The 27030-nt window shown below is 46.3% G+C and overlaps 1 protein-coding gene across 5 annotated transcripts in view; it reads left to right on the top strand.

Moving 5' to 3' along the window:
- Positions 1-27030, top strand: part of IQSEC3 (IQ motif and Sec7 domain 3) — a 128925-nt gene that overhangs the window by 64519 nt on the left and 37376 nt on the right. For 4 of the 5 annotated variants that reach the window (XM_030543213.1, XM_030543240.1, XM_030543232.1 and 1 more), the window contains exon 3: positions 23467-23755. The exons of the other annotated variant lie outside the window; for it this stretch is intronic. In XM_030543213.1, the coding sequence (XP_030399073.1) occupies positions 23570-23755 (186 nt within the window). In that variant the 5' untranslated portion in view covers positions 23467-23569. The remainder of the gene's footprint in view (positions 1-23466; positions 23756-27030) is intronic. 5 annotated transcript variants of the gene reach the window in all.

The following is a 27030-nucleotide window of genomic DNA, read 5'->3' as shown; positions in this document are numbered from 1 at the left end:
TCTTGCTTTTTGCAGTTAGGGGGTTTGTTTTTAGAGATATATATCCCATTGATAGAGTCTTTCATCTGACCTTTGACATTAACATTGGAAGTCAGCATTCCTGGGAATGGCTTGAGGCGGTGTGGGGCAGGTAAGTTGCAGAGACAGGGCAGTGGTTTGTCCTGATTTGTCCTGATTTGTCTTGGTTTGTCCTGCTCTCTGGAACAGCCTCTGCATTCTGATCACCGTGCAGTGAAAAGTTTGAGAACAGACTGCTGTGAAGAGAACAAATGGGCACGTGGGTTCGAGGGAAGTGTGGGGTCCTGCTGTACTCAGGGAGGGGCAGGGAGAGTGGGCTCTCTCCTACTCTTTAGTAGCCAAGACTGAATGTGGAAGGAAGGCAGGGAAACTTCAATGAATGTGATAGAGGGATGCAAGTCCTATGAGGAAATTTAGTCTGTGGAGATTGCTGTGCTAGAGACAGTTTGGCCTCTCACCTGCAGCTTTGGAAAGATAAAACTATGGGTCATATGCCTTGTTTGGCCTGACTGTGACCCCTTTTATCCTGGTTTTTCAGTGTCCACAACCCTGGCCTTTGGGCCCTGCCCTTTCCCTACTCTACCTCATTTAAAATGTGTCTGTGGCTTTTTCTGGCTTAGTTTTTACTGTTATGTCTACACTGCAAAAAAAGACCCGCAGCAGAGCCGCAACTGGCCCAAGTCTGGCTGTGGGGCTATAAAATTGCCATTTAGATATTTGGGCTTGGGCTGGAGCCCAGGCTGTGGGACCCTCCCACCTCACAGGATCTCAGAGCCTGGGCTCCAGTCTGACCCCGAATATCTACACTGCAATGTTATAACATTTTTATATAATATATATCTATATATATAACAATGTTATAAAATGTTATAACAGGGCTCTACTGTCCAGGCCCCAGGAACCTGACTCAGCTGACCCAGGCCAGCCATGGGTCTTTTATTGCCGTGTAGACCTTGTGTGTCCCTGGCTTACATGGCTTAGTCACTCCCAGGAGGTCTTAAACTCTATGGTTACTTGCTGTGTGCCTAACCCCACAGCCCTTCTCATTAACCCAACAACTTCCTACAATGCAGGCAAAGACATTGCAAGCCACTGATGCCCAGAATGTTCTGGACTCTCTTGCTGTTTGTAGTAATGCTGGGAAAACATAGAATTCCTGCCTCCGGATCTGCCAGGTGAATGGAGGCAGAAGAAATTATTCCATAATCAGTTGTTTGAAAGCGTCTCAGCATTTGTCATGTTGAAGCCTGCACTTGAGCTCTACTCACGGAGCTTGGATCTAGGTCAGCGTCCAAACTTCCCCAACGAACTTCACAGTTTGGGCTGCTGATTAAGCACTTTTATACAGCTTTCTGCCTGCCTCATGCCATTGACCTTGCCTGTCTTAGCTTATCATGGTCTACCTGGTACTCAGTTTCCCTCTTTCCTTCTCATAAAGCCAGTCTCCCTCTCAGCTCTGGTGCTACAACCCACTGCAACTTCCTCATGGCTTGGCCATCATGCTGAGGAAGTATATTCCCTGGAAAGATAATGAAGTTCTGGAAAGTTCCTAGGCATACTATGGCATCACTAAGCCAGTGATACAAAGGCCAGCTGGGTGTGAGGAATGACTCTCCCCTATGGGCAATTCACATTTGGGTCCTGCGCTCAGTGTCTGACCCCTCCCCAGCACTTGCCTTCAAGCTGCCGGTAACGTTGATGCAATATGCTTATCCAGCCCATGGGGATAAGAAGCACCTCATGTCACTGTCATCAAGGGCTCTCCTCCCATAGCTGACCCCTGGAGCAGCATTGATGGGCTGCAGAGCTCCATGGCTAGAAGGAAGGTGGGTTTCCATGACTTCAGAACCTTGAGGATGATGGAAAGGAAGTAAATGGAAAGGAAAATGGGTTGTGGGACCTTATAGAGACCCCTCTTCCCTGCCTCAAAATAATAAGGCATGGCCCCACACCTGTCCCTCTGTGAGAGAAGCTTGTGCATGGAGAATAAAGATGGTTTGAACCACTCCAGCTTTATGGGGCCAGAAACAGATACAGACGTGTCCGCTTTTCAATTAGCAATCCTTAAATGTAGGCTGTGTCTCAGTGTCTGTATCATGTGAGAGTGGGTGATCTCAACAGTGTGGTGCTGTTGTCTATTAGATAACCTAGGTTGTTTTTTTTTCTTTTTGTCCAAAATCAGACATTTCCCTAAATGAGATCAATCCTGTCAGAATTGATGCTGCTAATAACCATCAGCCGTCTAGTTTTAATTAGAGTTTGCTTCATTAATGCCTTGACTCCTCTCTGCGCAGCAGATTAAATAATGTACTTTCAGCTCATTTACACAAGTTCCCAAACTGCAGGGCTGAGCTGGAATCCTTTAATTAAACAGCCCAGCTGATCCCTGCTGCTGCCTCAGCTCATCAGTCTAAGCCGATTAAAGAGAACAGGGACTAATAACAAGCATAAACCGGGAAGTGACTCGTGTCTCTTCAAGAGACTTTGGAGACTCCAGCGGCGATTGGGCCATTGACTTCTCTCCTGTAGGGAACCTAGGCTCAGTCCTAACTACCACATGGCAGGACCTACAGAAGTGGCAAGGTTCTTATTCCAGTGGGAAAGGTTACAAGCCAAAGAGGCTGTGAAAACTGTCCTGCTCTCCTGGGACAGTAGGAAGGAAATACCAGATGGGTTGCTGGGGATAGGGCAGTGGGAGGGTAATGCTAGACAGTGAGCAAAGGAGATGAAGGTAAGACTTGGCACCTAGAACACAGGGAGGCATGGCACCAAGCCATCAGAGCAGAGACAGGGTGGCAGGAGGGTACCAGCAAGCATTCAGCACAGGGATGGGGCAGCTGGAGGGTGACTTTGGGACCCCAGAACAGGTGGAGGGTGGCAAGAGAGGAACACTGGGCAATAAGCAGTGGGACAAAACAGCAGGAGGGCAACACCTGTCAGTAGCAAGGGGCCAGGAAGCAGCTGTCTCTGTGTGTTTTGTGGTGATGTTTGTTGTCTGTTGTCATGGTGTGGTTTCCCTTCTCCTCTCTTCTGGAAACTTGACCCTGTCTTTGTTGCCCATCCATCAGGAAAGGCTTTGAAATACCGGTGGGTGGGAACTGATTGAGAGAAAGTCAGTGTCTAACTTCTCAACAGAGACCAACTCAATGAGGCACTTTCAGTTGCTCCTGCTCTTCCTCATCTGATTCAGTGCACTGTCAGCCACAAGCAAAATGGAGTCTCTGGACGGCTATGGCTCCCAGCACTTCTAGATGCAACAGCTCACCTTGCTTTCTGACAGGGGTCTGTGCTAGGGATCACCAGGACCGGCTTTGAAGACCAAAGAAGCTCTCACAGAGCTGGCACTGGCAGACAGATCTGTTCTCTGAAGTTGTATCTGGGATACCCAGGTCCAGTGTGTAGAGTCAGAGTCCTGGAAGTGGCACTAGCAGCCAGCCTCACACTGTGGGGCTGTGCTAAGGATACCCAGATACAGGTTACAGAGGAAAGATTAGGTTGTAGCTGAGATTATAGAGCAGGGACCATCTTTTGTTCTGGGTCTGCGCAGTGCCTAGCTCAAAGGGGTCCTAGTCCATGCCTGGGGCTGCTAGGCACTATTGCAAGGCAAATAATAAATACTAATGATGATAAAGGAAACTTCATGGGGAAGATATGAGGTCCCAGGACTAGCCAAGGTCAGGCCGCGGAGCACAGGAGACTTCATGGAGAAGGCACTGACAACTTGCCCTGCTCTTTTTCTGAGTGCTGCTTAGACTCTGATTTGACCAAACCCCATAGTTTCATGAGGTGACTGCTCTTTTCATGCTGCCTTCTGTTGTTAACAGCAGAGCTTCATTCTCAGGATTTGAATAGCCCAGTAATTGCGTCCCCGCTTATCCCAGTCTCACACAGTGATGTCTGGCGTCCCAGAACAATGACCTTAAAATGTGTCCAGCAGCAACCCATCTCTAATGGGATTACACACCATTTACCTTTGTGAGAGGTAATGGGACTAAGATGAGAAAGATTTGTTTCTATTAGAGTAATGAGAGGAAATGCTGGAATCACAATTGGAGGGAACAGCATGTTCATTCACTTGCCTTTCCTGGGCTTTTTGGTGGCTGCCTCAGGCTCCCCCCGCAGAGCTGCAGAGCAAATCAGCAGAAAAATCAACTGTATCAGTGATGGGAAAAGTTCTACAGAGTATGTTAAGAAGCTCAAGTGGAATTGCTGTGGGTTTGTGCTGGGATAGGTGCAACCCTGTCCTGTCCCTAAGCGGCATGAGTGGGATCCCACGTATCTTTGTGTGGGCAGGAGGGGATGGGATCTCAGCTGGGTTTATGGGCAAGGAAGGTGATTTCCAACTCTCTGTGGTGTTGAGGGGAGAGGGGATGGGATCTGAGTTGGTTTTGGAAGGGAGAGAGGTAGTGGGATGTGAGCTGTCTCTGGTGGGACAAAAAGGGGCTGGGATCTGAACTGTCTATGGGGAGGGTAAGGAAGCTGTGCCTATGGGATCTGCATGTACTAGTTTCCTTCTGAGATTTAATTTTCCCTCTATAAAGTGCTCCTTAGAGCAGGATTTAAACGTGAGCAGTGCAACTGGCAAGTGCTTACTTCACAATTACAGAGCAATTAAATCCTAACTCAATACAGTTGAGATTTCAAACAGCTGCATACTCATTCCTAAAGTGCCTGCTGGATTAGTCACTGCCACAGCCTGGCCACTGCCTGGAATCTCAGCACCAATTACCAGTGAGGAAATGAGCCTTTGGTCTCATCTCCAGGTCAGCCTCTCCTGTAGCCACGGTGAAATTCCCTCTTGCCACATCTCTGAACTGCTAAGTGTTTAACACACATTAATGGAAAATGGAAGCAATCCCATGTGCATGGCACCCTGTGGCTATGTGCGGAGGGGTAACAAGCAAATGGATAGATTCTGGACAATGTCCTTTCAAATACCTCAAAGTCTCAGGCCAGCAGAAACATGGCCTCTCATGCAGCAATGCACTCCTCCAGGCTGCCTGAGCAGATGTGGCAATGAGCAGGTGTCTTGGGCAGCAGTGGGAAGAGGGTGAAAGCCACTTTATTTCTGGTTTCTTAATTCTGATTCCCCTTTATCCTGGAAAGTTATTTGCCCTCACCTCTTTCTGTGTCTTCACCTGCCCTATTTCTGTCGTGCTTGTATTGTACTTCTCTTCATGGGAAGAAACATACCTCTGTAAACGTTGACAGGCATTAACACAAGAGAACTGTAAATGCTCACTGTTGAGTTGTCTCAGCAGCATGCCCCTGACCTGCGATAACACTGTTGTATCCCAGAGCCCTTCTCATTAGTCCGTCATACTTTGCTTTGTAAAATCCACTCACCACTTTGCCCTGGGCCATCTTAGGTTTTGCCCCAGTCACTCGAAATTGCCTCCCAGAATTCCACAGGACTCTAGCAGCACCTCTGGTTTGGACTGGATGTGTGACAGTGATGCTCTCTAAGGCTGGAGCCATTGAAGTCAATGGGAATTGAATCATTCCCTGGTCCAGGCATCCTCCACTCTACGCCGCACTGAGACACCTTTCTACAAGACTTGGAGCCAGGAAGGGAATGATGAAGATTTTGAATATTTTTTTAATTGTCCCAAATCCATCCCAGATGTAACTCCACTAAGTTACAGAAGGGTTGATTTTGGTCCATTATGTTTATATTTGTGAAAGGCCAGCTGATGCCTTACAGAAAACACTGTAACAGTATTGTATGTAGAAAGAATTCTGCCAGCTTTTTGGCTGACGAGATTGATAATAGGGTATGGAGCCTGGCGCCTTGAGGTCACTGATTCCATCCAGCTTGGGTTTGCTGTGAATGGTGGCTGTTATCCTCTGGCGGTTGTTCTCTAGCTTATGCGATGGTGGTTCCAGTCTGTAATCTAGGGAATCTATTGCCCGCCCACAAATCAGCATCACAGCTGTCAATTGGCCCCCTTGCTGGCCATGGCAACAGGGAGCTCAGAGATTGCATGGATCATGGAGACTGAACATCCACCTAATTCGTAGAGTTTGGCCCCTCCAGGTCAGGGTGGAAGCAGCGTGGAGAAAGCTTGCACTACCACTGTCCATGTTATACTGGTCCTGAGGACTGGGAACGTCAGCATCTGAGGCTTTTAACCTGGCTCATTTCCCCGCAACTAAATTTATACACAACATTATTTTAAAAAAGAAATGAGAAGTTTCAGCAACAATTCTGCTTCACTAGCATATCTTGTTTGCACTCTTTTCTCCTCATTTCTTTCTTTTATTGAGGTCACCAGCATGAAGAGAGGATTTTTGTTTCTGAGCAGCTCATCTATTTCTTATTTTTTCCTCCCTGTAGACCTAATAATCTTCTGTTTGAGGCATAGCAATTGCTGCTATGGGGATGCCACAAACAGAGCGGGATGGGTCTGCGGAGTTCGGCTATAGAGCAAAACATCTCCCAATTCAGTGATGCCTGGGGTTTGGTTGCAGCCCATTGCAGAGATATGGGCCAGGTGTGCTGTTTGGCTCCAGCTTTGAAGTCACCCAGAATTTGGGGATGTTAAAATACTGGTTTTTGAATTTGCTTAGCAGTGATAGAGACAGAGGTTGGCTATAATATTCTGAGCATATCAGGATCCAGATCTGGACCATTCCAAAACTGCAGGCTTGCTTTAACCTAGGATTTGGGCCCATCTCTACAAACACAGGATGATAATGTTTATACCAGAGGGTGAAAGGCAGCAGGAGCAAGTAGACTCCTAAGGAACAGAGACCCTGCTTTACCACTGATGTTCTTAATAAAAAAGGGCTTGAACCAGGTAGCTGATGAGCATCTGTAATGCCCATTGAGATCAACGGGAGTGACAGGCATTCTGTAGCTCACAGATTCAGGCCCAAAGATAAAGGAGGGGAGAGGGAAGAAGTGGAGATTTAAAGGCAAGTATGGAAACATGTGGGATTATTAAACATAGGAGGGATTATTTCTATAAAGAATAATTTTAATGTCATTTTCCACCAGACACCAGCAGCTCCTTGGGGTTTCTTATAGGGGATTATTGTCATTCATTAAGAAATTATTCTGAATATAGGACCTGCTCACTTTGAAGGCAGCAACAGAAAGAGCAGGGGTGCTCTAAGCACAAAACCACAGTAGCTCTGTTTGTTCATGGGGATTTGGGGGGACTGAAAGGTTGACTCACGGCCATAAAGTGGGCAGCTTCCTGTTCCTGCCTCCCAGCAGCAGGCACAGCCATTTCCCTCCAGCTTGCCTCAAGAATCAGCTCCCGACCTTCAAGTGCGGGGAAGGAACTGCAGAACTGCTGAGCATTTGAGCAGAAGAGAATAATCTCTGGCAGCAGCTGGAGTTCTACTTGTCACGTCCTCCTGTAGGTTTGCCCTCCATCCACTTCTTCCAGTGGGAAGAAGGCAGGAGACAGGGTCCAAAGGAAACCAGACTAAGACTCACTCTGTAGATTCTGAAAAATACACATCAGACCGAGCATGCGTTTTGTGGCCAGCTCACTCTGAGGGTACATCTACACTATGGGATTATTCCGATTTTACAGTCGACTGCACACGGCCACACTAAGCACATTAATTCGGCGGTGTGCGTCCATGTACCGAGGCTAACGTCGATTTCTGGAGCGTTGTACTATGGGTAGCTATCCCGTAGCTATCCCATATTTCCCGCAGTCTCCCCCGCCCATTGGAATTCTGGGTTGAGATCCCAATGCATGATGGGGCAAAAACAGTGTCGTGGGTGATTCTGGGTAAGTGTCATCACTCAATCTTTCCTCCGTGAAAGCAATGGCAGACAATCATTTTGCGCCCTTTTTCCCTGGATTGTCCTGGCAGATGCCATAGAATGGCAACCATGGAGCCTGTTTTGCCTTTTGTCACTGTCACTGTACGTATACTGGATGCTGCTGACAGAGGCGGTACTGTAATGCTACACAGCAGCATTCATTTGCCTTTGCAAGGTAGCAGAGACGGTTACCATCCCTATTGCACTGTCTGCCATTGTAAACTGGTGATGAGATGATGGTTATCAGTCATTTTGCTCCGTTTGCAACTGGAAATTGGCGATGACGGTTATCAATTCTTTTGTACCGTCTGCTGCTGTCATGAGTGCTCCCAGCTGTCCTCGCTGAGGTTGGCCGGGGGCAGATGGACAAAAATGGGAATGACTCCCTAGGTATTCCCTTCTTTATGTGTTGTCTAAAAATAGAGTCAGTCCTGCCTAGAATATGGGGCAAGGGTACTAGAGAACCAGAGAGCACAGCTGCTCTGAGTCAGAGCCCCAGAGATCCCGCAGAAATGATGAGCTGCATGCCATTCTAGGGGGTGCCCCTGCAACAACCCCACCCGTTGCTTCCCTTCTTCCCAACCCTGCTGGGCTACCGTGGCAGTGTCCCCCCATTTGTGTGATGAAGTAATAAAGAAAGCAGGAATAGGAAACACTGAGTGTTTAGTGAGATAAAATGAGGGGGAGGCAGCCTCCAGCTGCTATGATAGTCCAGGCAGGACATTAAAGGGGGGGGGACAGGAGCGCAGCATCCCACTGCTATGATAGTCCAGGGAGTACAGAATCTTTTCTTTAGACATGAAAGGGGGGGCATCGGGGGGCTGATGGAGCTCAGCCTCCAGCTGCTATGATGAGGATGGTTACCAAGCATTTTGTACTGTCTGCCCGGAATGACCGGGAGTCATTCCCATCTTTACCCAGGCACCCCCGGCCGACCTCACCAAGGCCAGCCAGGAGCACTCACAGGCTGATGATGACGATGGATACCAGTGCACCATCTGCCACCGGGAAGGGGATGCTGGTGTTCAGTGCTGCAGCACCCCGTCTACCAGCAGCATGTAGTAGACATAGGGTGACATTGAAAAAAGGCGAGAAACGATTTTTTTCCATTTTTTTTCGGGAGGGGGAAGGGTGTAAATTGACGACATATACCCTGAAACACCCAGGAAAATGTTTTTGACCTTTCAGGCACTGGGAGCTCAGCCAAGAATGCAAATGATTTTCGGAGACTGCGAGGACTGTGGGATAGCTGGAATCCTCAGTAGCCCCTCCCTCCCTCCATGAGCGTCCATTTGATTCTTTGTCTTTCCGTTACGCTTGTCACACAGCACTGTGCTGAATCCCTGCTGTGGCCTCTGTCTATCATAGCCTGGAGATTTTTTCAAATGCGTTGTCATTTCATCTTCTGTAACGGAGCTCAGATAGAACAGATTTGTCTCCCCATACAGCTCTCAGATCCAGTATCTCCCATACGGTCCATGCTGGAGCTCTTTTTGGATTTGGGACTGCATCGCCACCTGTACTGATCAGAGCTCCACGCTGGGCAAACAGGAAATGAAATTCAAAAGTTCACGGGGCTTTTCCTGTCTACTTGGCCAGTGCATCTGAGTTCAGATTGCTTTCCAGAGCGGTCACAATGGTGGTCAATACCGTTGAATTGTGGCCACACTAACCCTAATCCGAGATAGCAATACTGATTTCAGCGCTACTCCCCTTGTTGGGGAGGAGTTCAGAAATCGGTTTAAAGAGCCCTTTATATCTATATAAAGGTCTTCGTTGTGTGGACTGGTGCAGGGTTAATTCGGTTTATTGCTGCTAAATTTGGTTTAAATGCATAGTGTAGACCAGGCCTGAGAACCTGAGGCTGGTAGAGTCACAAAGAACTCCACGGCTTGGCATTTCACCCGAGTTAATCTTTCCTGCTCTTCTTTCTCTGTGTTTACTCCATTGCATATTCAGGTCCTGCCATAAAGAAACCCAGACATGGGGCGAGGAGCACCCTGATAATCTCCTCTCACATGGAACAGAGTTTGGTGTTTGTTGTGTTCATGATGGTGGCAGTGACACTGGGAGAGGATCAGTCATAGCTGATCTCCGGTTTGGTTTAACTTCCACAGGCTGCAGGTTCATGGTTATAACATTCGAAGAGGATGCTGGGCAGCTCAGACCTGGTTTGAGGGTGACCTTGGTGTTCTTCGTTGTATGCAGCTGATTCCCTTGAGCACAAAAAGTGGTACAGAGGGCAAGGAGACAGAGAGGAACAGAACGAAAGGCAGAAGATAGAATGGCATGAAAGAAAAAAAGAATCAGAGAGAGAGCGTAAGAGAGAAAGCATGTTTGAGAGAGAATGGAGTAGGACCTTTGGGCCAGGATATCTCCATTTATACTGTAAATCTGGAGTAACTGCAGTGAATGAGCTTTTATTAGCAGATTTGCATGCAGTAAAATATCAGCACAAGCACCGGAATGGCCCTTTATCCTTCCCCGTGAAGCAGTGCATGCTTTCCTCACCAGCAGAAGAGGATGTATTAGTGGGGCCATATTTCCGCTCGTCCCTCTGTGAAGCATGCCTTGTGTTCAAACTGCAATAAGCTGAAATGAAAAAATGGTTCTGTGAGCCAAAGCCCCTTCTCCCCCTCCTTTTTCAACCCAGCAGGTGGCCCTGACAGACTCTCAGATCCTGTAGGAAGAAATAAAAAACTCAGGCCTGACAGTCTAAAAGGGGGGCACACCAAAGGGCAACTACGAGCTGTCTCTTCAAACAGCCGGCAAAGAGTGGGAGGCTTTGCCCGTCAGAACTGTCTGTCTGTCAGAACTGTCTGTCTGTGAGCAGCAGGTGAGAATGGAGCCACCCTCTTCTCTGTGGCAATGAACACCCTGACCAGAGGAGATTTGCAAAGGCACAAATGGGAGTTCAAATTCAGTGGGATATGGGCACCCAACTCCCTTTGAAAAGTCCCCGCCATAGTGGCAAAACAATCCTCACTGTGAAACCTACTGCTGGAGTGGAGGGAGCTGGTGATGATGGGATAAAGATGGCAGCGAGCAGGGTCTTGTGGGCAGCATGGAAAGGAGGAGGATGGAGATCTCACAGGCAATGACCATAACAAGATACTGAGAGGAGCACATGCTGCTAGGACCCCTTCTCAACTCAAATCATCACGCTCACTGGAATCTAAGGGCATATAAGCTTTACACATGCTTGCCACTCCTCTGCTCTTTCCTGGCCACTGTACACATTTGTTTTGCATTATGCTGCCTGGAGAGAACATTGGGGAGTGGCAGAGAGGTGATTAAGAGGAGAAGGACTGGGGTAACTTTGATCAAGCTGGGAATGACTGGAGATACCAAGACCATAGGTAAAGATGAAGCTGATGAGGTTTCTAGTGGGGATAATGAGATGAGGTGGAGGAGATGGTGTTTAAATGGAGGCCAGTGAGATAATATTTTACATTTATATAGCATGTTTCATCCCAAAGCACTTTACAAACCAGCCTATAGATGCATGTGGTAATACTGAAATGCAGGTCCCTCTGGTGTGGTGCACAAGAGCCAGTAGCATGCTTGCTGCACAAGAGTGAGGCGACATTTAGGTCAGATACGGGGGTAAACTGTTAGGCTCCGTCTACCCTATGGCCAAATTTTCAAACCTGGAGGTATAAAATTAGGCTACTACATCCACATTTCGGCATCTAAATAAAAAATGGCCCTGATTTTCAGAAATGGAGAGCACCCACAAGTCTCACTGAAGTCTGTGGGTGCTAGAGTTGGTCTGCGCTTCTGTGCATATGGCCACATTTACTTAGGTGCTTACATTGGGCATCAGGTTGGAAAATGCTTGTCGGTAACTTTTAACTGACCTTGTCTCAAGCTAGTGAGGTGGTTGTGTATAAATAAGGACTGTGTCCATATGCCACATGGACAGCTGTGTTAGTCACTGTGGCAGCAGCCATGTGTCACCTTTTCCAGTTGCCTAGGATGGCACACTGTGACCTTCCTGTGAACATACTTATGTTATGAGTTTATTTTGCTGTGTAGATGGCACACCCACAACTGTGTCTGCCTGTGTCACTGGGTTGACTGGTCCTCCTCCCTCCCATCTCTCTGTAGGGTTGGACACCCTGGAGAGCATTGCACCATGCATTGCTGGTGCTTCTTTGTGTACATGTCCTCTGGGCACTGTGGCCATATGGGGCAGCTGCCCGGGATTTCCCAGAAGGCACTAATATCACAGTATGCACAAAAATGGTTGGCACATTACTCTATTGAGAAAAATGCTGGTATGGGGACACAGCTCAACAGGATTGGATGAGCATGTTATGAGGTGGTTTCAAAAACATAGTTGTACTTACAGGGCCAGATTCTCCCCTGGTAAAAATCAGCAAAACTCCAGTGAGCTGTGCCAATTTACATTGGCTGTGGATCTGACCCTTAGTATAGAAGTGTCACTAGATCTTTGCTGTCAGTATAAAATCCTGTCTTTTTATGATCTCATCTGTAAGATCCCTATACAACAAATTGCAGAATGAGATTAGTTTATTTGCCTCAGAAAGATGAAAGACTGAGGGTACATTGAATCTGTAGGCCCTGCATGTCTAGATATGACAAACTAGAGGTGTAGGCTACTGAGCCATCTCGTTCACCATTCTAGTGAAGAGAGCTGGAAGAAGGAATAAAGACTCGGTGAAGGGTAGTGACCTAAAAAGGATAAAAGTGTGTGTAAGGCAAAGATGGTGAAGCTGGATTGGAAGTTGCCGTGACACATATGATTGTGAGGAAGAGGAACAGAGCATTGCTCCCCCTGCCTGGGCTGGTGATGGTGACAGTGATGGAGAAGCTGAGGTGGGGAAGTTCTAATCTGACAGCCTCTATCTTGGTCTCTTTGTATAACGGGCCAACCAAAATGCTGGATCTGACCTCTCTGGAACTTTGGGTAAATCCAACTCTGGATCTGAACTTCATCTCTCAGGCATGATGCTGGTAACTGGGATACATTTGTTGGGGAAATCACATTGCTGCTGCTGTTGAGGGTATTTGAGCTTCTTTCTCCTGAGGTTAACACGAAGGACAGTTAATCACTGGGGATTGCTGTCATAACTGCATGGACAGTACTGCATTGACTACAGGATGAAATATGTGAGGCCAGAAACAAAGCCAATGTATATTACTATCTGTGAAACTTGAGGCATTCTGTGAGGTAGGATCCTTCATTGCTTTCAGTGCTAATTTATGGGTGTTTTCTAAGAGAGAAACCATAATCTCTGGGAGGCCATAGTCAATATCATAGATTAGCCCAACAGGCTGAAAAGGATACAGTCCACAAGATTACTCCTACTGTGCTATACCATCCACCTGGCAGTGACCAGCTCCGCAGAATCCAAGAGTTGTGCAAGTCTTTCTGATTCACTTTGTGGGAGATGAAATTTGGGGGAACTCAGGTGTTCCTTCTCCAAGCAGGCCCCACTTTGTCCCAGCCCTGAACTCATCTTTCCTTAACAGTGAAATTCTATCTTCTGCTTGACTGCATAGGCAGGCTTCTGTCAGCAAATTCAGTGATGTTCAAACCTGCCTTAGGGACAAGGAGCCAAGAGATCTGAGTTGAAGTGGCAGAAAGCCTGCTTGTGAGAAGCCAAATTTCCCTTTCCTGGAGCGCTGAGCGGACAGTTACACTAATGCAGGCTGCCATCTGTTTTTTCCTCCTCTAAAAGGTCATGTTTACCAAACATTGCAGAGGCAAGAGGGTCTGGGGTTAAAGTAAAAGTAATTAAACCCTAAAGAGAATAAGACTCCCTCCTCCTCAGTGTCCACTTGGCGTTTTTCACACCTCATTGGTATGTGCAGGTGGCGTGCGAGATGTAGCCACATATAATCTATTCTTCATTGACAAACTGCAGGATCTCCTCCTGTGTCTAACCCACAAAGACAGGGTGGAAATGCAGAGACTGGCATCCAGGGCATAAACACAGTGGGCGGCTGAAAGAGAGGCTGCAGTTCCACCGGCTGAGCTCCATGTTCCAGAGACTGGTGAAATAGGAGTCACTGATGGAAGAAGGAAAGAGGAGAGAAAAACTATCCAGCTGGGATCCAGAAATACCACTGAACAGACATAAGAACCGCAATGAAAATTCCTGAGTAATGACACGTGACATATTGCCACCCATGTGTGACATATTCCCACATGCTAACATTCAGATACACATGTGACCTACTCCCACCATCCCTTTACTTACTAGGGGAGAGCCACCTCTCCGAGGCTGGTGGTTTTGCAAATCTTTTGAACTGTTCATTGGGTTTATAAATCCAGCCTCAGCTGTGAACTTTTTACATGTCATTTTTCATGGGCAATTCAATTCTTTTTGAAAAAAGGAAAGCACGTGTCCTGTATATGGGAGAGAAGAAATGCACAGAACTTAGGCTGGCACAAGGGAGTGTACTCTACAGCGGACTGATACTGGACTAAATTTAGAGGTGAGTCTAAGGGAGTCTAGAAGGAGTATAAAGCCTAGTCTGTACTGGGGTTTCAGTGAGAGATGTGGCAGCACTGGTACACAGCCTAGTGTAAAGATATTATGGTGATAGACAGTAGTATAAAACCCTAAGATAAACAGATAGGTGATTTACACTAGTGCAGTGTTATTTGCACTGGTGGTTTTCCCCTAGTTTTTGTTATGTTCACAGCATACACAGAGAGACGCTAGATAAAAATATAAACACCCTTGCTGGAAGGTTGCAACGTAACACTACTTTATTACTTAAAATTCAGAACAATAACACGCAAGAACCCAAAAACAGAGAGAGAGAAAACAGGCTAGTCCCTAAAACAGAGAGACACAACTCACCCCACCTTGCTTGAAGCTGGCTCTTTACAGATTGCCTGTCTGCTGACTGACTCAGATGACCCAGACCACATGGCTTCCCTTAGAGCCCGATAGTCTGCAAGCAGGACCAGGAAATCCCTCACATCTGAAGTGATAGCTTGTCATTTTTAACTGGTTTCCAATACACCACAGTTTTAAGACAGGATAAGTTGCAGCAATGGAACAGTGGCTTTGTCTGACTATGCTAAGAATTTGCATTGATTCAGCTACACAAATGGCTGAAATCCCATTGTAGACGAAGGCTAAGTTGCTGTCACTTAAACCTACTTTCAGCCCCCTCCACCTTTTCTCACATCAATTCCCTCTAAATGTAAAGCTGGCATGAAAAGTGCCAACTTCAGGGTGAGTGTAAGTAACATTTTGGTTAAGTGGCTGTGAGATCAGAATCAGAGAGTTCTGTTTCTCTGATTTAACCGCTGGCTGCTGAATGATTTTAAAGCAATGTGGACAAGACTCAGCAAAAAAGAAAAAGAACAACCCTGCCCAGTGTTAGTGGAAACCTGAAGAAAAAAATCTGGGCCAAACTCAGCAGAGACATAGGCAGTGGTATACGTTTCTCATCCAAGTGGTCAGAAAATGGGAGTAACTGGTAATGCGATGTAATGTGCATTAATTAAACATTCTGCAGAAGTGCAAAAGACATGGCTTACATGCCAAGAGGACAAAATGAGGTAGAGCAGGAAAAGCAATTAACAGAAGAAAGTGGGTCTAAGAAACCATCACCTTAACTTACATCCCCATCCCCATTACTGCATCATCCCCAGCACCCTGGGATAAAATACAGCCTTGGCATAAGCAAATGCAACTCCCATTGGACCAAATGTATGAGTGGGTGCAGCTCCCATTAACTTCAGCTCAGACTTGGTTCACGCACCCATTGTGTGCGTGTGATGCAGGTTTCACCACTTTGCCACTTATACTCGTTTTATGACCATCTTACACCCAACATATAACCATTTACCTCACCATTTAAGTCTCCCCTGAATTTGGCCCTGTACTTGTTTCCACCAAGTGTGCCAAAGCCCATCCATCTGTCCCTCCTAACAGCAAGAGATAGGCCCCAATCTGAATGGACTAGAAAATTATGGGTGAGAGTATTCAGAAGCTGTGCCTGGATCCAGGAACTGAATTTAAATTTTGGCAATAGTCTCTCTCCTTAGAACAGATCAAAGCCAAACCCTGGACACACTTCATACTTGGCTGTGCTTAGGGTGACTGTATTTCCCAAAGTAAAAGTGGGACACCTCGCTGAGCCACCTGGATATTGTCGCTCACCGGAGGCTGACAGCCCAAGTCCCAGGTTGCCTGAGGCTGACTGCCCAAGCCCCGCCACTTGGTGCCTTATGTCACCACTTGCACTCCCGAATGTTCCTGTAGGCATAGGTACTGGAACTAGGGTGCTGCCACACCCCCTGGCTTGAAATGGTTTCCATATATACAGGGTTTAGAGTTTGGTTCAATGACTCTCAGCACCCCCACTATACAAACTGTTCCAGCACCACTGCGCCTAGGGGGGCACACCCCACTTTTTTTGCAAAACTGGGCATTTGTTGCATTTGCTCTTACCAGCTGATGATCAGTTGGCAAGAGCAAATGGGACAAATGCCCAGTTTTGCCAAAAAAGTCGGGACATCTGGGACAGGGTTTAAAAAGGGGTCTGTCTTGGCCAGAACGGGATGTATGGTCACCCTATACTTGAAATCAGATCCATATACAAATGTTGTTACTTGGAGGCCTGGTTCTCCACTGCCTTTCATGTCATTCACACTAGTGAAAAATGGGTGTGAATCATTACCATTCTGACCAATGAGCATTTTACACCTACTTTGAAATGGTGTAAATCCCTGCATGAGGTGCAGGGCAATAGAGAATTAGGTCTGGAACTTCTACTAAAAGCTGCTGTGTAATGTTCCCAATGCAGAGTGGCAGCGGCTGTGTTTCACCTGACTGGTGGCTGTATTTTGGATTGACAAGTGATTCTGACATACATACTGTATGGAGATCTGGGTGTTAGCACTGAAGCATATAAGGAAGGGTATCTAATTTAGCATTTGGGTGCTCAGTCAGGCAGTTAGCATAGGTTCACATTTGGAGGATTATCTTTGCAACCATAAGGACTAGAAACTTGCTTTAAAAAATAATAAAAGCTTAGATTCTGGAGCACCGTTCCATAGCAATGGGATGGATTATGTGACAGCTTCAGAGTTCTATAGCACATGGTGCCCCGTTTAAGACCAATTTCAATACCAAACTATGGAACCTGAGTGCCCTAATTTGGGCAAACAGGGATCCCATGGGATAAGAGGCACCACATACGTTATGATATTCTCTAGCTATATCACAAAGCCCCCTTCTGATAATGTTTAAGTGATGCTGTCCCATTAAATCTATTAGAAAGGATGTGAAATGTAATTAATTTCAAAAAGATTTGCTGTATCGTTAAATATATTTTACAAGTATGTGCTATAGATTATTGTAAAATATATGAACAAATAAGGAGAGGTTCTGATCTCAGTTACCTTCCTGTAAACCAGGAGTGATGCCGCTGGTGTAAAACTAGTGTGAGAAGAGAATTAGATTCCGTTGACTTGAAGAGGGTTATGTAGATGTAAATGAGATCAGAATTTGGCTTCTATTTTTGTCTCTGTTGGAGGATAATATCTAAGAAAGCTAAAAATCTGTTGGCATGGGAAATAATACTAGCCTGCCAAGAGGAGGAATCCTTGCCTAACTAACTGGCACGTTGTCCTACATCATTGTCAGTATGCTCTGGGAGAAGTGTGCTGCAGAGTCACCCCCAAACCCCAGCTTACAAACTTCTTAGCAGTAATTCTCCTGAGCTCAGACACCCAATACTCCATCTCAGCACATCAAGAGTCCCTGAGCCCTGAAAAAAAATCTCATAATATGTCACCAATCCTGCCTGAGCCATTTTTCACTGAGTTTTGATCGTCACATTCACCATATGCCAGGGATGTCCTCAGGGAAGACTGAGATGGAGGAAACTGAAAAAGCATTTTGGACCGTGCTCAACTCAGCAGTTGTTTTCAGGGAGGAAAGAGGAGGCAGGGAAAAGTGCTAACGTGTCTTTAGAGAGAAGCTATATTCTTGCAGATATAGGGTCCATGTTTCCTGCTCCTGGCTCTTGCTACAAACATTTTTTATAGTTCTGCATATGGCACTTTCTAAGGGTTTTGATTCTGTAGCCTTTGAAGGCTTTGAAATCTTACCCACACCTCAGACTGTAATAATACTGAATACTTACAAGTATTTCAAAACTTTGTATAAACAGTAACTAATCGATCCTCATCTTGACTAGTCTTGGCCTGAGCACAGAGCATAAATCTAAGTTACTGAGCTTTAATACCTTGAAGGAAGGTTTGTGAGTCACCCACCCAAAACAGCCATCCGGAGTCATTAGTGGGGTGACATGAAGCCACAAAAAGAAAAAGAGTTCCGACTGTTTCTCCAGTACTCCATCCTCCCCACCCAACTATGTAGTGTGTATCCATCTCTATCACTCTCTCTGGCCGTAGCCATTTGTTTGCTATAATTTATTGTAGGAAAGCTAAGGCAAAGAAATGAGTCTTGCACTTTGACCTGCAGTTAGTTATGTAGCCATAGGATTCCGGTGGCTGAGGAAGCTTAGTCGCCAATTCTAACAAGCCTTACTCTTGTGGAGAGCTGCATGGTTCCAGAGACGGGTAGGTCTCATGGAAAAGTCCTGGCCCTGGAGCAGTGGTGATCACCACGTACCTTGTAATTAATTCTTTGAGAGCTTTGAAGATTAGCACCATTATCTTAAACAGGATCTGGTTTTCAACAAGGAGCCAGTGTAGTTATCTGGAGTGCCCAGGTGATGTGTTCCCACTTACTGGTGTAGCTTATCTGCATTTGAATATATTTCAGGGTTTGCCTGTTCCTTCTCAAGTAACAGGACATCACAGTGCTCATATCTGGTGGTCCTGAAAACATAGATCACCATGGCCAGGTCTGTAGCTGTCAGTATTTGGCACAGTCTTGTGCCTAACTGCAAATGGAAGAAGATATTTCTATCAGCAGTGGCTATTTGAGCCTCTAGTATCAGTGTGGAGTACAAGAGGACCCTGAGGCAGCATGCCATTTTAACAATCCGAGAACTAAACAGAAATGGAGGTTGCTCCAGCACACAGACAACACAGTGCACTCCAGAACTCTGGCATGGGAATTTCATACAAACCTGAAAGGCAAGAGCCACCTGTGATGTGTCTGGTACTCATGGCCATTTCAAGAGTTTGGGAGTCACTAACCTGCAGTTATCATTTCACAATTCATAGACTGTTAGTAGCAAGAGAGAAAAGGAAGCCTTAAAAAAATACATGAGCAGTCCTGCTTTTCCTCTGTCACCTCCCTCCAGCCCTCCCTCTGTTTTTCCCCTTCACAGAAATTCAGAAAATCTTCAAGGAAATGCCCAGGAAAGCACAGGTATTTCTCCGCATACAGAAGCTAAAGTCTGGAGACCTCATTTGTTTATGCAGCACACTGACAGGAAAGTTTATTAGTGCATCAAAGGGGTAGATCCAAATGAGGTTGTAGCACCATCCTCCCCTCTCCAAGCAGACACCCACATTCAATTCTAGAACACTGGTTCCTGCTTAGCAACATGCGTCATGCTAGACCAGCAATAGTATTTAATCTAAATGACCAGAGACCTGTTTTCTATATCCATCAACTTCATCAGCAATCTTAATTTTAGAACATCTTTAGCAACTGACTTCTGTCAACAACGGTGGATACATGGTTAGCAGCATAATAGCAGGCAGGAACTACCTGAAACATTAAGCAGGTGTCTTCTCTACAACAACTAAATTCTATTAGTAACCAACAGAGCTAGTGTTTTTAGATCATAAATGTCACATAGGAGAATCCAGAAATAACGAAACAGCTGAATTGGTTGAGTCCGTTTTATACCTGAATGCAAGTGATCATGCATCTATCAAATGGCTCCCAAAGCGCTTTACAAAGTATTCTTAGGTGATTGTACAAACCACATATAATCCCTCTGCCCATCATGCAGAAATAGCATGGGGTAAAATACAGATCTCATTAACAGTACATAACAATTTTACCCAGCACTTCAGAACAGCAAGTAAAGAATTCTGATTACAAGATGCAGAACATAATTAACATAGTTGGAATTTGGCCAGGGCACTGGGGTTTGCACTTAGCCGCTACATGGAATTTTTTATGATTACAAGCAATTAGAAAAATTGTATTTTTGTCTCATCCAAGAAACAGCACATTCAAGAGCTCTGTACCCCTGTAGCAGGTCTAGAGGTCTCCCAGGTCTATCTTCCTACGCCCTGTTTAGCTTAGGAAGATAGAAGATCATATCTTGAGATAGCATGTCTTTAGGTGAGAGCACCCTAAAACTCTCCGGAAAGCACTCTTCTTTTTCACAGGCTTCAAACACTTTCTGGTTGAAACTCCAATCTGTACCCAGCCAGATCTCCAGGATAGGGGCTAAGGATCAGGAACAACATAGAAGGCATTAGTTTATTTTTGATTTCAATATCTGTTTGAATTGTAAGAAGTTAGGTTTCTCATGTGGGGACTTAATCTGTTTCCACCGAGAAAGGACTGGGAATAGTCCCCCATCCTCCTGTAATTACTTTACAAGGGATTCTCTTACATGGGAGCAAACTGAAAGAAAAGAACATTGTAGCAGGAGCAGCTGCGACTGAAATGCTGCAGGTGAGGTTGCATAACAAGCGCCATTCCAGCCCCATTTTCTATTGCTCCTACCTCTCTGAAGCTGACACAATGAGCTGAAATTCCCCAGCCGTGGTCTCTTGCCTAAAGGTGGAGTATGTTTGTTGGTTTGTTTTTTACATCTGAGCAAACACAGTTCAGCCTTTTCCCTATAAAAGGAACATAGAAAAAGATACGACTCCTACTGTAGAAGGAATGTTTGCAACCATTTTCTGAACAGCGTGACAGCCAGCACAGCAGGGGGTTTCAAAGTTTATATTTAGCATGGAAATAGCTCTCACTGAGAAATGCCTTTGAGTGCTCCATTGAAATTTGGTTTTAATTTGACCAAATTACGACCCTTAGAAAATTTCATGCTGCACATGCACTGTACATCTTGTATGGGAGTTTTCACTGAGCTCAGAAAGTGTGTCACTAAAGGCAATATTGCATGGGCAGGTGTGGCTAGGTGAGGTCTTGATCCTGCAAAGACGTAGCATGTGCTTAACTTGATGCATAGTAAGTAGTACTATGGTGCTTCTCACATATGTCAAGTTAAGCATGTGCATGAGTTTTTGCAGGCACAGGCCCTTAATTATGCAGTGAGAAGTGTATCGAAAGCATAATGATGTTAAAGAGGGATGCTGAACACTTTGGGTCGGATCCAACACTCACTTGCTTAGCAGGAATCCTTCCATTGAGTTTGAGATCAGGTCCTTTTTAAGCTTGGCAAGTGGGAGCCTCAAACCTGATTCATTGTAGCCCTTGTGCAGCTCCAGGAGAAAACTCTCTCCTCCAGCCCTCCTATGGGGGAAGGACAGGGTGTTCTTCTGGTGTCTAGTCACTGCTGCCAATTAGTAGCATTTCAGCAGAGCTGCAAAGGCCTGGAAAGTGATGCTCTCTCTGTTTCTCTCTCTTCGTTGTCTTTTAACCAACCAACAAACAAAAAACATCTTTAGGAAATTCCATACAGATAAGTTACATTACCAGACCAACAACGTTCAAGTTGTTTGGGTAAGCACTCCAAGTCAGGTCAAGTCACACGCACAGTCTTAACTCTGCCCATTTGTAACATAGCTAATTTTTTAAATTTAGATTTATACAAACAAGCACCTCTCCATGACAATTTTGACTTTAAAAAAAGATTTATAATGTCCTACTCCCTCAACTACCGCCCTAACAAATAATAGCTCGGCCAAATGTGGCATCTCGGTAGCTCTGTGTGTTGCGCTCTCACACAGATTCCAGACTCTGCCAGACAAACAGAGACCATGAGAGCCATTCATTTGAAAAGTGCCCAGTAAACCAAATTTATGCAACATACTACAGATTAAGTATAACCCCATAAAGTAATGGCCCTGATCCTGCAAACACTTACACACATTCTTAACTCTACTACATGGATAGTCCTGTTGAAATCAGTGGGGCTGCTCATGGTAGTAAAGGGCAGCACATGCTTAATGTTTGCAGGATTAGGGCTGTCATGAATATTTTCAGGCACCTAGAGGCCAGCTATGCTCTCCAGGAAGTCAGTGTTCTAGTCAATTGCCCAGGCTCTGACCTTGATTCAGCAAAGCGCTTAGGTAAGCGCTTCAGTGACTTGCTGAATTGGTGCCTAGTTGCACAGCTAAGTGAGCTTTGTAGAACCCGGTCCTGCTCCCATTGAAGTAAATGGGAAATTAAACTGATGGTTACCTGATGATCCCTAGGCTACACTGCTGGATCAAAAGAAAATGGATTGTACATGGCTGCTGATAAAATTATTAAAATATACACCAGAAGGGAAGAGAAGTTACGATATAACAAGTCTGATATTAAAGATACCCTGGACCTACAGGAGGATTCAAATACCAGAGGTACTCAAGGATCAGGTCAAATAATATAATATAGTACATATGCATATCTCTGAGAGTTGAGAAAATGGCATTCAAGGACCAGATTCTGATTGCAATTAAATCAGAATAATTCCATTGCAGTCAATGGAGTTACAACATATTTACATCAGTGCAACAGAGATCAGAATGTAAATTCATGTAAATCATGAGTAACTCCATTGTGGTCAGTGGAATGACACCGGTGTAGTGCTGAAGAGGAGAATCAGATTCAGTCATTCAGAAAGTTCCCCTGAGGATGAAAGTCTCTGTTTGATTTCAGAAAACACTTAGCAAGCGAGGTTAGCAACTGAACATTTCCAGAGGACCAGACACACACAGACCCCATACTGTCCAACAGCACCTTTCAGCTGCCTTAGAATGCACTATTAATGGGCACTGGTTTTATACTATTATCCCTTTGCCTAGAAGATGTAGCTGTAAGGGAAGAAGCTGTAAGGTGAGCCTCTCGCCACTGGGAACCGTCAGTGCAGGATTCTGCTCTGAGGGCCAGGGCAGGATGGTTTCCTTTTTGGAAGCCCTGGAGGTCACTTGCTAATGTTTTGTTCTAGAGGTTTATTTTAGTGTTTCTGGATCCCAGGGCTGCTAGAGTGCCTTGTTGCCTCTTTATGGGCTCTGGCTCTGGCTGTGAAGCCAATGGCTGCTCCATGAGATTCAGCCATCCGTGTTTCATTTCCTTGTGCCTGTAAAAACTCCAGGGGGAAGTTAAAGCAAGTTCCTTGGATCCTTGGGATCCAGTCTCCATAATGAAATGGGACCCCAAACATAGCAGTTAGTCAGTTAGTAAGCAGTAGGCACATAAGTGATGTCTGTTGGCTAACCACTTGTAGCTAGGACAAGATCCAGGAAAGAGGCGATGCATCCTTCTCCCAGGACACTCTCCTCAGCCCCTGAGGTTATATCCCAGCATGATCTGGAGAGGCAGACAGGCTGCAGCTGGGAGTCACCTGATTCTGGCTAGGCTGGGGTGTGTGTTGCACCCTACTGGCTCTCTGGGTGGGAGGGGCCAGTGTTTTTACTGGGTCAAAGTATGGTCTTGATCCACTCCCTGCTCCCACCCTGTGGCCCAGGCTCCCTGGACATTTGACATGAAGATCAGTTAATGAGGGTAGAGAATCCAAAAACCAAATAAAAAAAGCGAAACGTTGCATTTTGTTCACAGTGACGATTCCTGCGGTTCCACCAGCAAGAAATCCGGGTGTGAAACAGAGGATCCGAAGGAGTCCGGCAGACACAGTGGCCAGGAAGGCAGGTCCGACACCCTGATGCTAAAAGCCCAGCATGCAGAGCGGCAGGAGGAGCAGGCAGCGGGGTGCTCCCCTCTGGTGCAGAAGCCCAGCCTCCACCACACGGGTTCCCCAGTGAGAGTGCAGCGCAGCAAAGGGACGGCCACGTGTTCCCATGCAGCTGCCTCCGATTATGAGCTCTCTCTTGACCTAAAGAATAAACAGGTACAGCAGCTTCCTCCTCAGGCTACGGGAGAGGGGCATGGTGCGGGCGGGGCCACATTCACACGACGGGGGGCCATTTCTCTGAACGTGCTAGCCTAGTTTCCGTAACCATACTGTGCTCTCCTCATAGAGCATGCCTAGCCCCTACATTGTGCAGGGACTATAGAGGAAGGAGCATGTGAGGGCCTCATCTAGATTCCTCTGGCCTGGCCAGGACATCACCTCACCTAAACCCCTTGGGCTCTGCTGCACCCCTCCCCCTTCCACAGTTCAAAATGGACCCAGCTACTCAAACCTGATTTTAGCTTTAGAGAGGGCTTCCAGGCAGTGGAGGGCTGCCGAGCCCCCCAGGAAATGTTGCGAGCACATGCTGCTATAGGCATCCCAGAAGATCAGGGTCTCTCATTGTTCTGAGGGAGAAGCACGCCCTGGGGAATTCTGAGAACAAGGGGTACCTTTTATCCAGAGGAGCTTCCACAGCTCTGTTCTGCCTTCACACAGAACCTTTAGACTGTCAGTTCTTTGGGGCAGGGACTGTCTTTATTTGTTCCGGTAAGCGCCAAGCACATTGTCAGTGTATCACTAATAGCAGCAGCAATATGGTGATGGATGCACTCAAGATAGGCAGACTTACTAGACTGAGAGAAGACAACTGTCACAAATCAGCAGGTTTTTGTCTATGCCCCTGTCTCTAGCTTAGCTCCAGAGTTCAGCCCAGTCACATCTACCTGGATCTCCGCATCTTCCTCTCAGCAGGGGATGCTGAGGTCCCACCTCATAGCCGGTGAGAAGAAATGTCGCCCCTCACATGCATGGTGTCGCTACTGATTAAAACACAGCAGATTTGCTATTAAAAAAGCCCCACTCTAAGAGGAACGTTTCTGTCCTTTTCGTGGAATGCAGCTCTACTGGAGGCTGCTTCGTGCACAGGCCCTGCAGACCAGGAGACTGGACAAGCGTCAGTGACACACTCTGCCTGGATTATGCTCAGTGGTAGAAGGATGATTTTTAAGCTGTAATGGGCACTTTATTTCGGCTTCAGAAGCAGTTGCAGAGGGATCTTTCTCCTTCTCCTCCCAGGAGCTGTTTAGAAAATGAAAGTTGAATCTGACCAGGTTCACACCCAAGGAGCTGCTGCAGGGAGTTCTTTCTTCCATTTCACACAAGCTGCTTCTGGCACCCCCAAGCAGAAAGGTCCAATTCATGACCCACCCAAATACTGAGCAACAAAAAGGACTTGGGTCTCTGGGTGTTTATGGAGAGCTGTATTACAATTCTAGCTGGTCAGATATCTTGTTTCACAGTGGGCAAGGGAAGGAGAGATGATAACTAACAAGCTTCACCAACAAACATGGAATATACTTACGGTGGTCCTCTGCTTGTATAGATTGGCATATTCCTGTTCAACTCATGAAACTTCATTGATTTATACCAGTTGAGGATCTGGCCCATGATCTCTTAATTCTAAATCCATTTTACCATGGGCTCCCAAACACTGCTTTTTGAGCATAGTCCAAACCAGCCCTGGAGGATCTGGGACAGGGAGAGTCTATCCCCATGTTCATTCAATTCTGGTTCCTCTCAGCACTGACCTTCTGAGGACCTTGAGCCTGCCATAGGCAGAGCCAGCTTTCCCATGGTGAAGGAGATTGCAGTATCCATGTTCATTCTCTTTTTGGCTTTCCTTGGTGGACCCTAGACCTGCCCAGGAGGAGGCGCCTTTCCTGGAATAAGGAAGATATGAATTCAGGCCAGATTTGGCCACTCTCACTCACCCTGAGTAGTGCCTTACTCCATGAGTCATCCCACTGATTTAAATGAGACTTCCTGTCTGGTAAGGTACTACTCAGTGCAAGTACATGTGGCAGAGCTGGGCCCTCAGAGTTCGATTTTCTCTCACTGCCACAATAATCCACCTAATCATAGCACCTTCAAGCTCTACTTTAGTTTTGTTAAAAATATTTATTTCAAAATGATGGAGAAGGACGCCCCACAGTGCCTCAAGCCCTGTTTAGCTTTCAGGAGATGATTGCGTATATGTTACAAAGGAAAATATCTACTGGCAGTGTAACCCCCCATGTTGGAGAAGTAGGTGGTGCATGTCCAGGATATGAAGGAGAGCACCTGCGGCAGCACAGTGCCTCCTAACACCATGCTGGTGTGTTGATGGATGGATCGTTGACCAGAGATGAAGGCTGGCTGCCTGCCTCTGAGAGCACAGCTTTCTGTGCCATGAGATGGAGCATGTCGGGTTACTGGGGGCAGCAGCAAGTCCCTTAAGACCACAGTGTGACGTTCAATGATGTAGTTAACTCAGGTGCTGAAGCACGGTATGGCATCAGCTGACTTTGCACTGTGCTGGGAAATGGAGCCTGTCCCAAGTATGAAGGGCAGCATCTCCACTAGCACATCACCCCCTCTAATGCCTTACAGGGTGATGGGAGATGGAGCATGCCCTGTGGCATCACCACAGGGCTCCTTAATTCAGTGTTGCTCCATTCATTGTGAGGGGCTGTGGGTGCTTAGTAGAAAAGGGTCTGGGAGTGGGGGATGCAGGCAGAACATTAAGAAAGGCACTTTAGGTGTTCTCAGCTTTTGTTTCTTTTTTTTACATCAGACGTATTAGCCTGTCCTGGGCAGTTCAGATGCAGTCACTGGGCCTGATTCTCCTTTCACTACCACTGTTGTAAATAGGGAGTAACTCCTTGGACAGCAGTGGGGAAAACTGATATAAGTGATATCAGCATCAGGCCCATTGCTTCTGGAGAAGTGGTGTATTTGTGTTTGCCTGAATATGCTGCAGGCAATGCTGCCACAGGGATTGTATCTCCAATACATTGTCATCCAGGCTGGGCACTGGGGTTTGCCTGGTACTGGGCTTGTAAAAGCTTCTCATCTCTGCCAATCCCTCCTAACTAGGGAGATTTCCCAGTTGTTTCTGATTTAGCCACAGGGCCTGAATTGCCAGGACTGGGTGCTTGCCTTGAGGGCCAGAAATGTATTAAGCTAATTATTCTTTTTAATTCCTCCCTCCTGCTTTTCAATTCCTTTAATAGAATATCAAGGTTGGAAGGGACCTGAGGAGGTCATCTAGTCCAACCCCCTGCTCAAAGCAGGCCCAATCCCCAGACAGATTTTTGCCCCAGAGCCCTAAATGACCCTCTCAAAGATTGAACTCACAACTGTAGGTTTAGCAGGTCAATGCTCAAACCACCAAGCTATTCCTCCCCCCTGCCCACTTGCTGCAGGATCACTCCCCAGAGAAGAATAGTTCT

This window comes from Gopherus evgoodei, chromosome 1 (genome assembly GCF_007399415.2).
Source record: "Gopherus evgoodei ecotype Sinaloan lineage chromosome 1, rGopEvg1_v1.p, whole genome shotgun sequence".
NCBI classification, from domain to species: domain Eukaryota; kingdom Metazoa; phylum Chordata; order Testudines; family Testudinidae; genus Gopherus; species Gopherus evgoodei.
The sequence above is the reverse complement of the archived record's forward strand: the minus strand, read 5'-3'. Positions and strand labels throughout refer to the sequence as shown.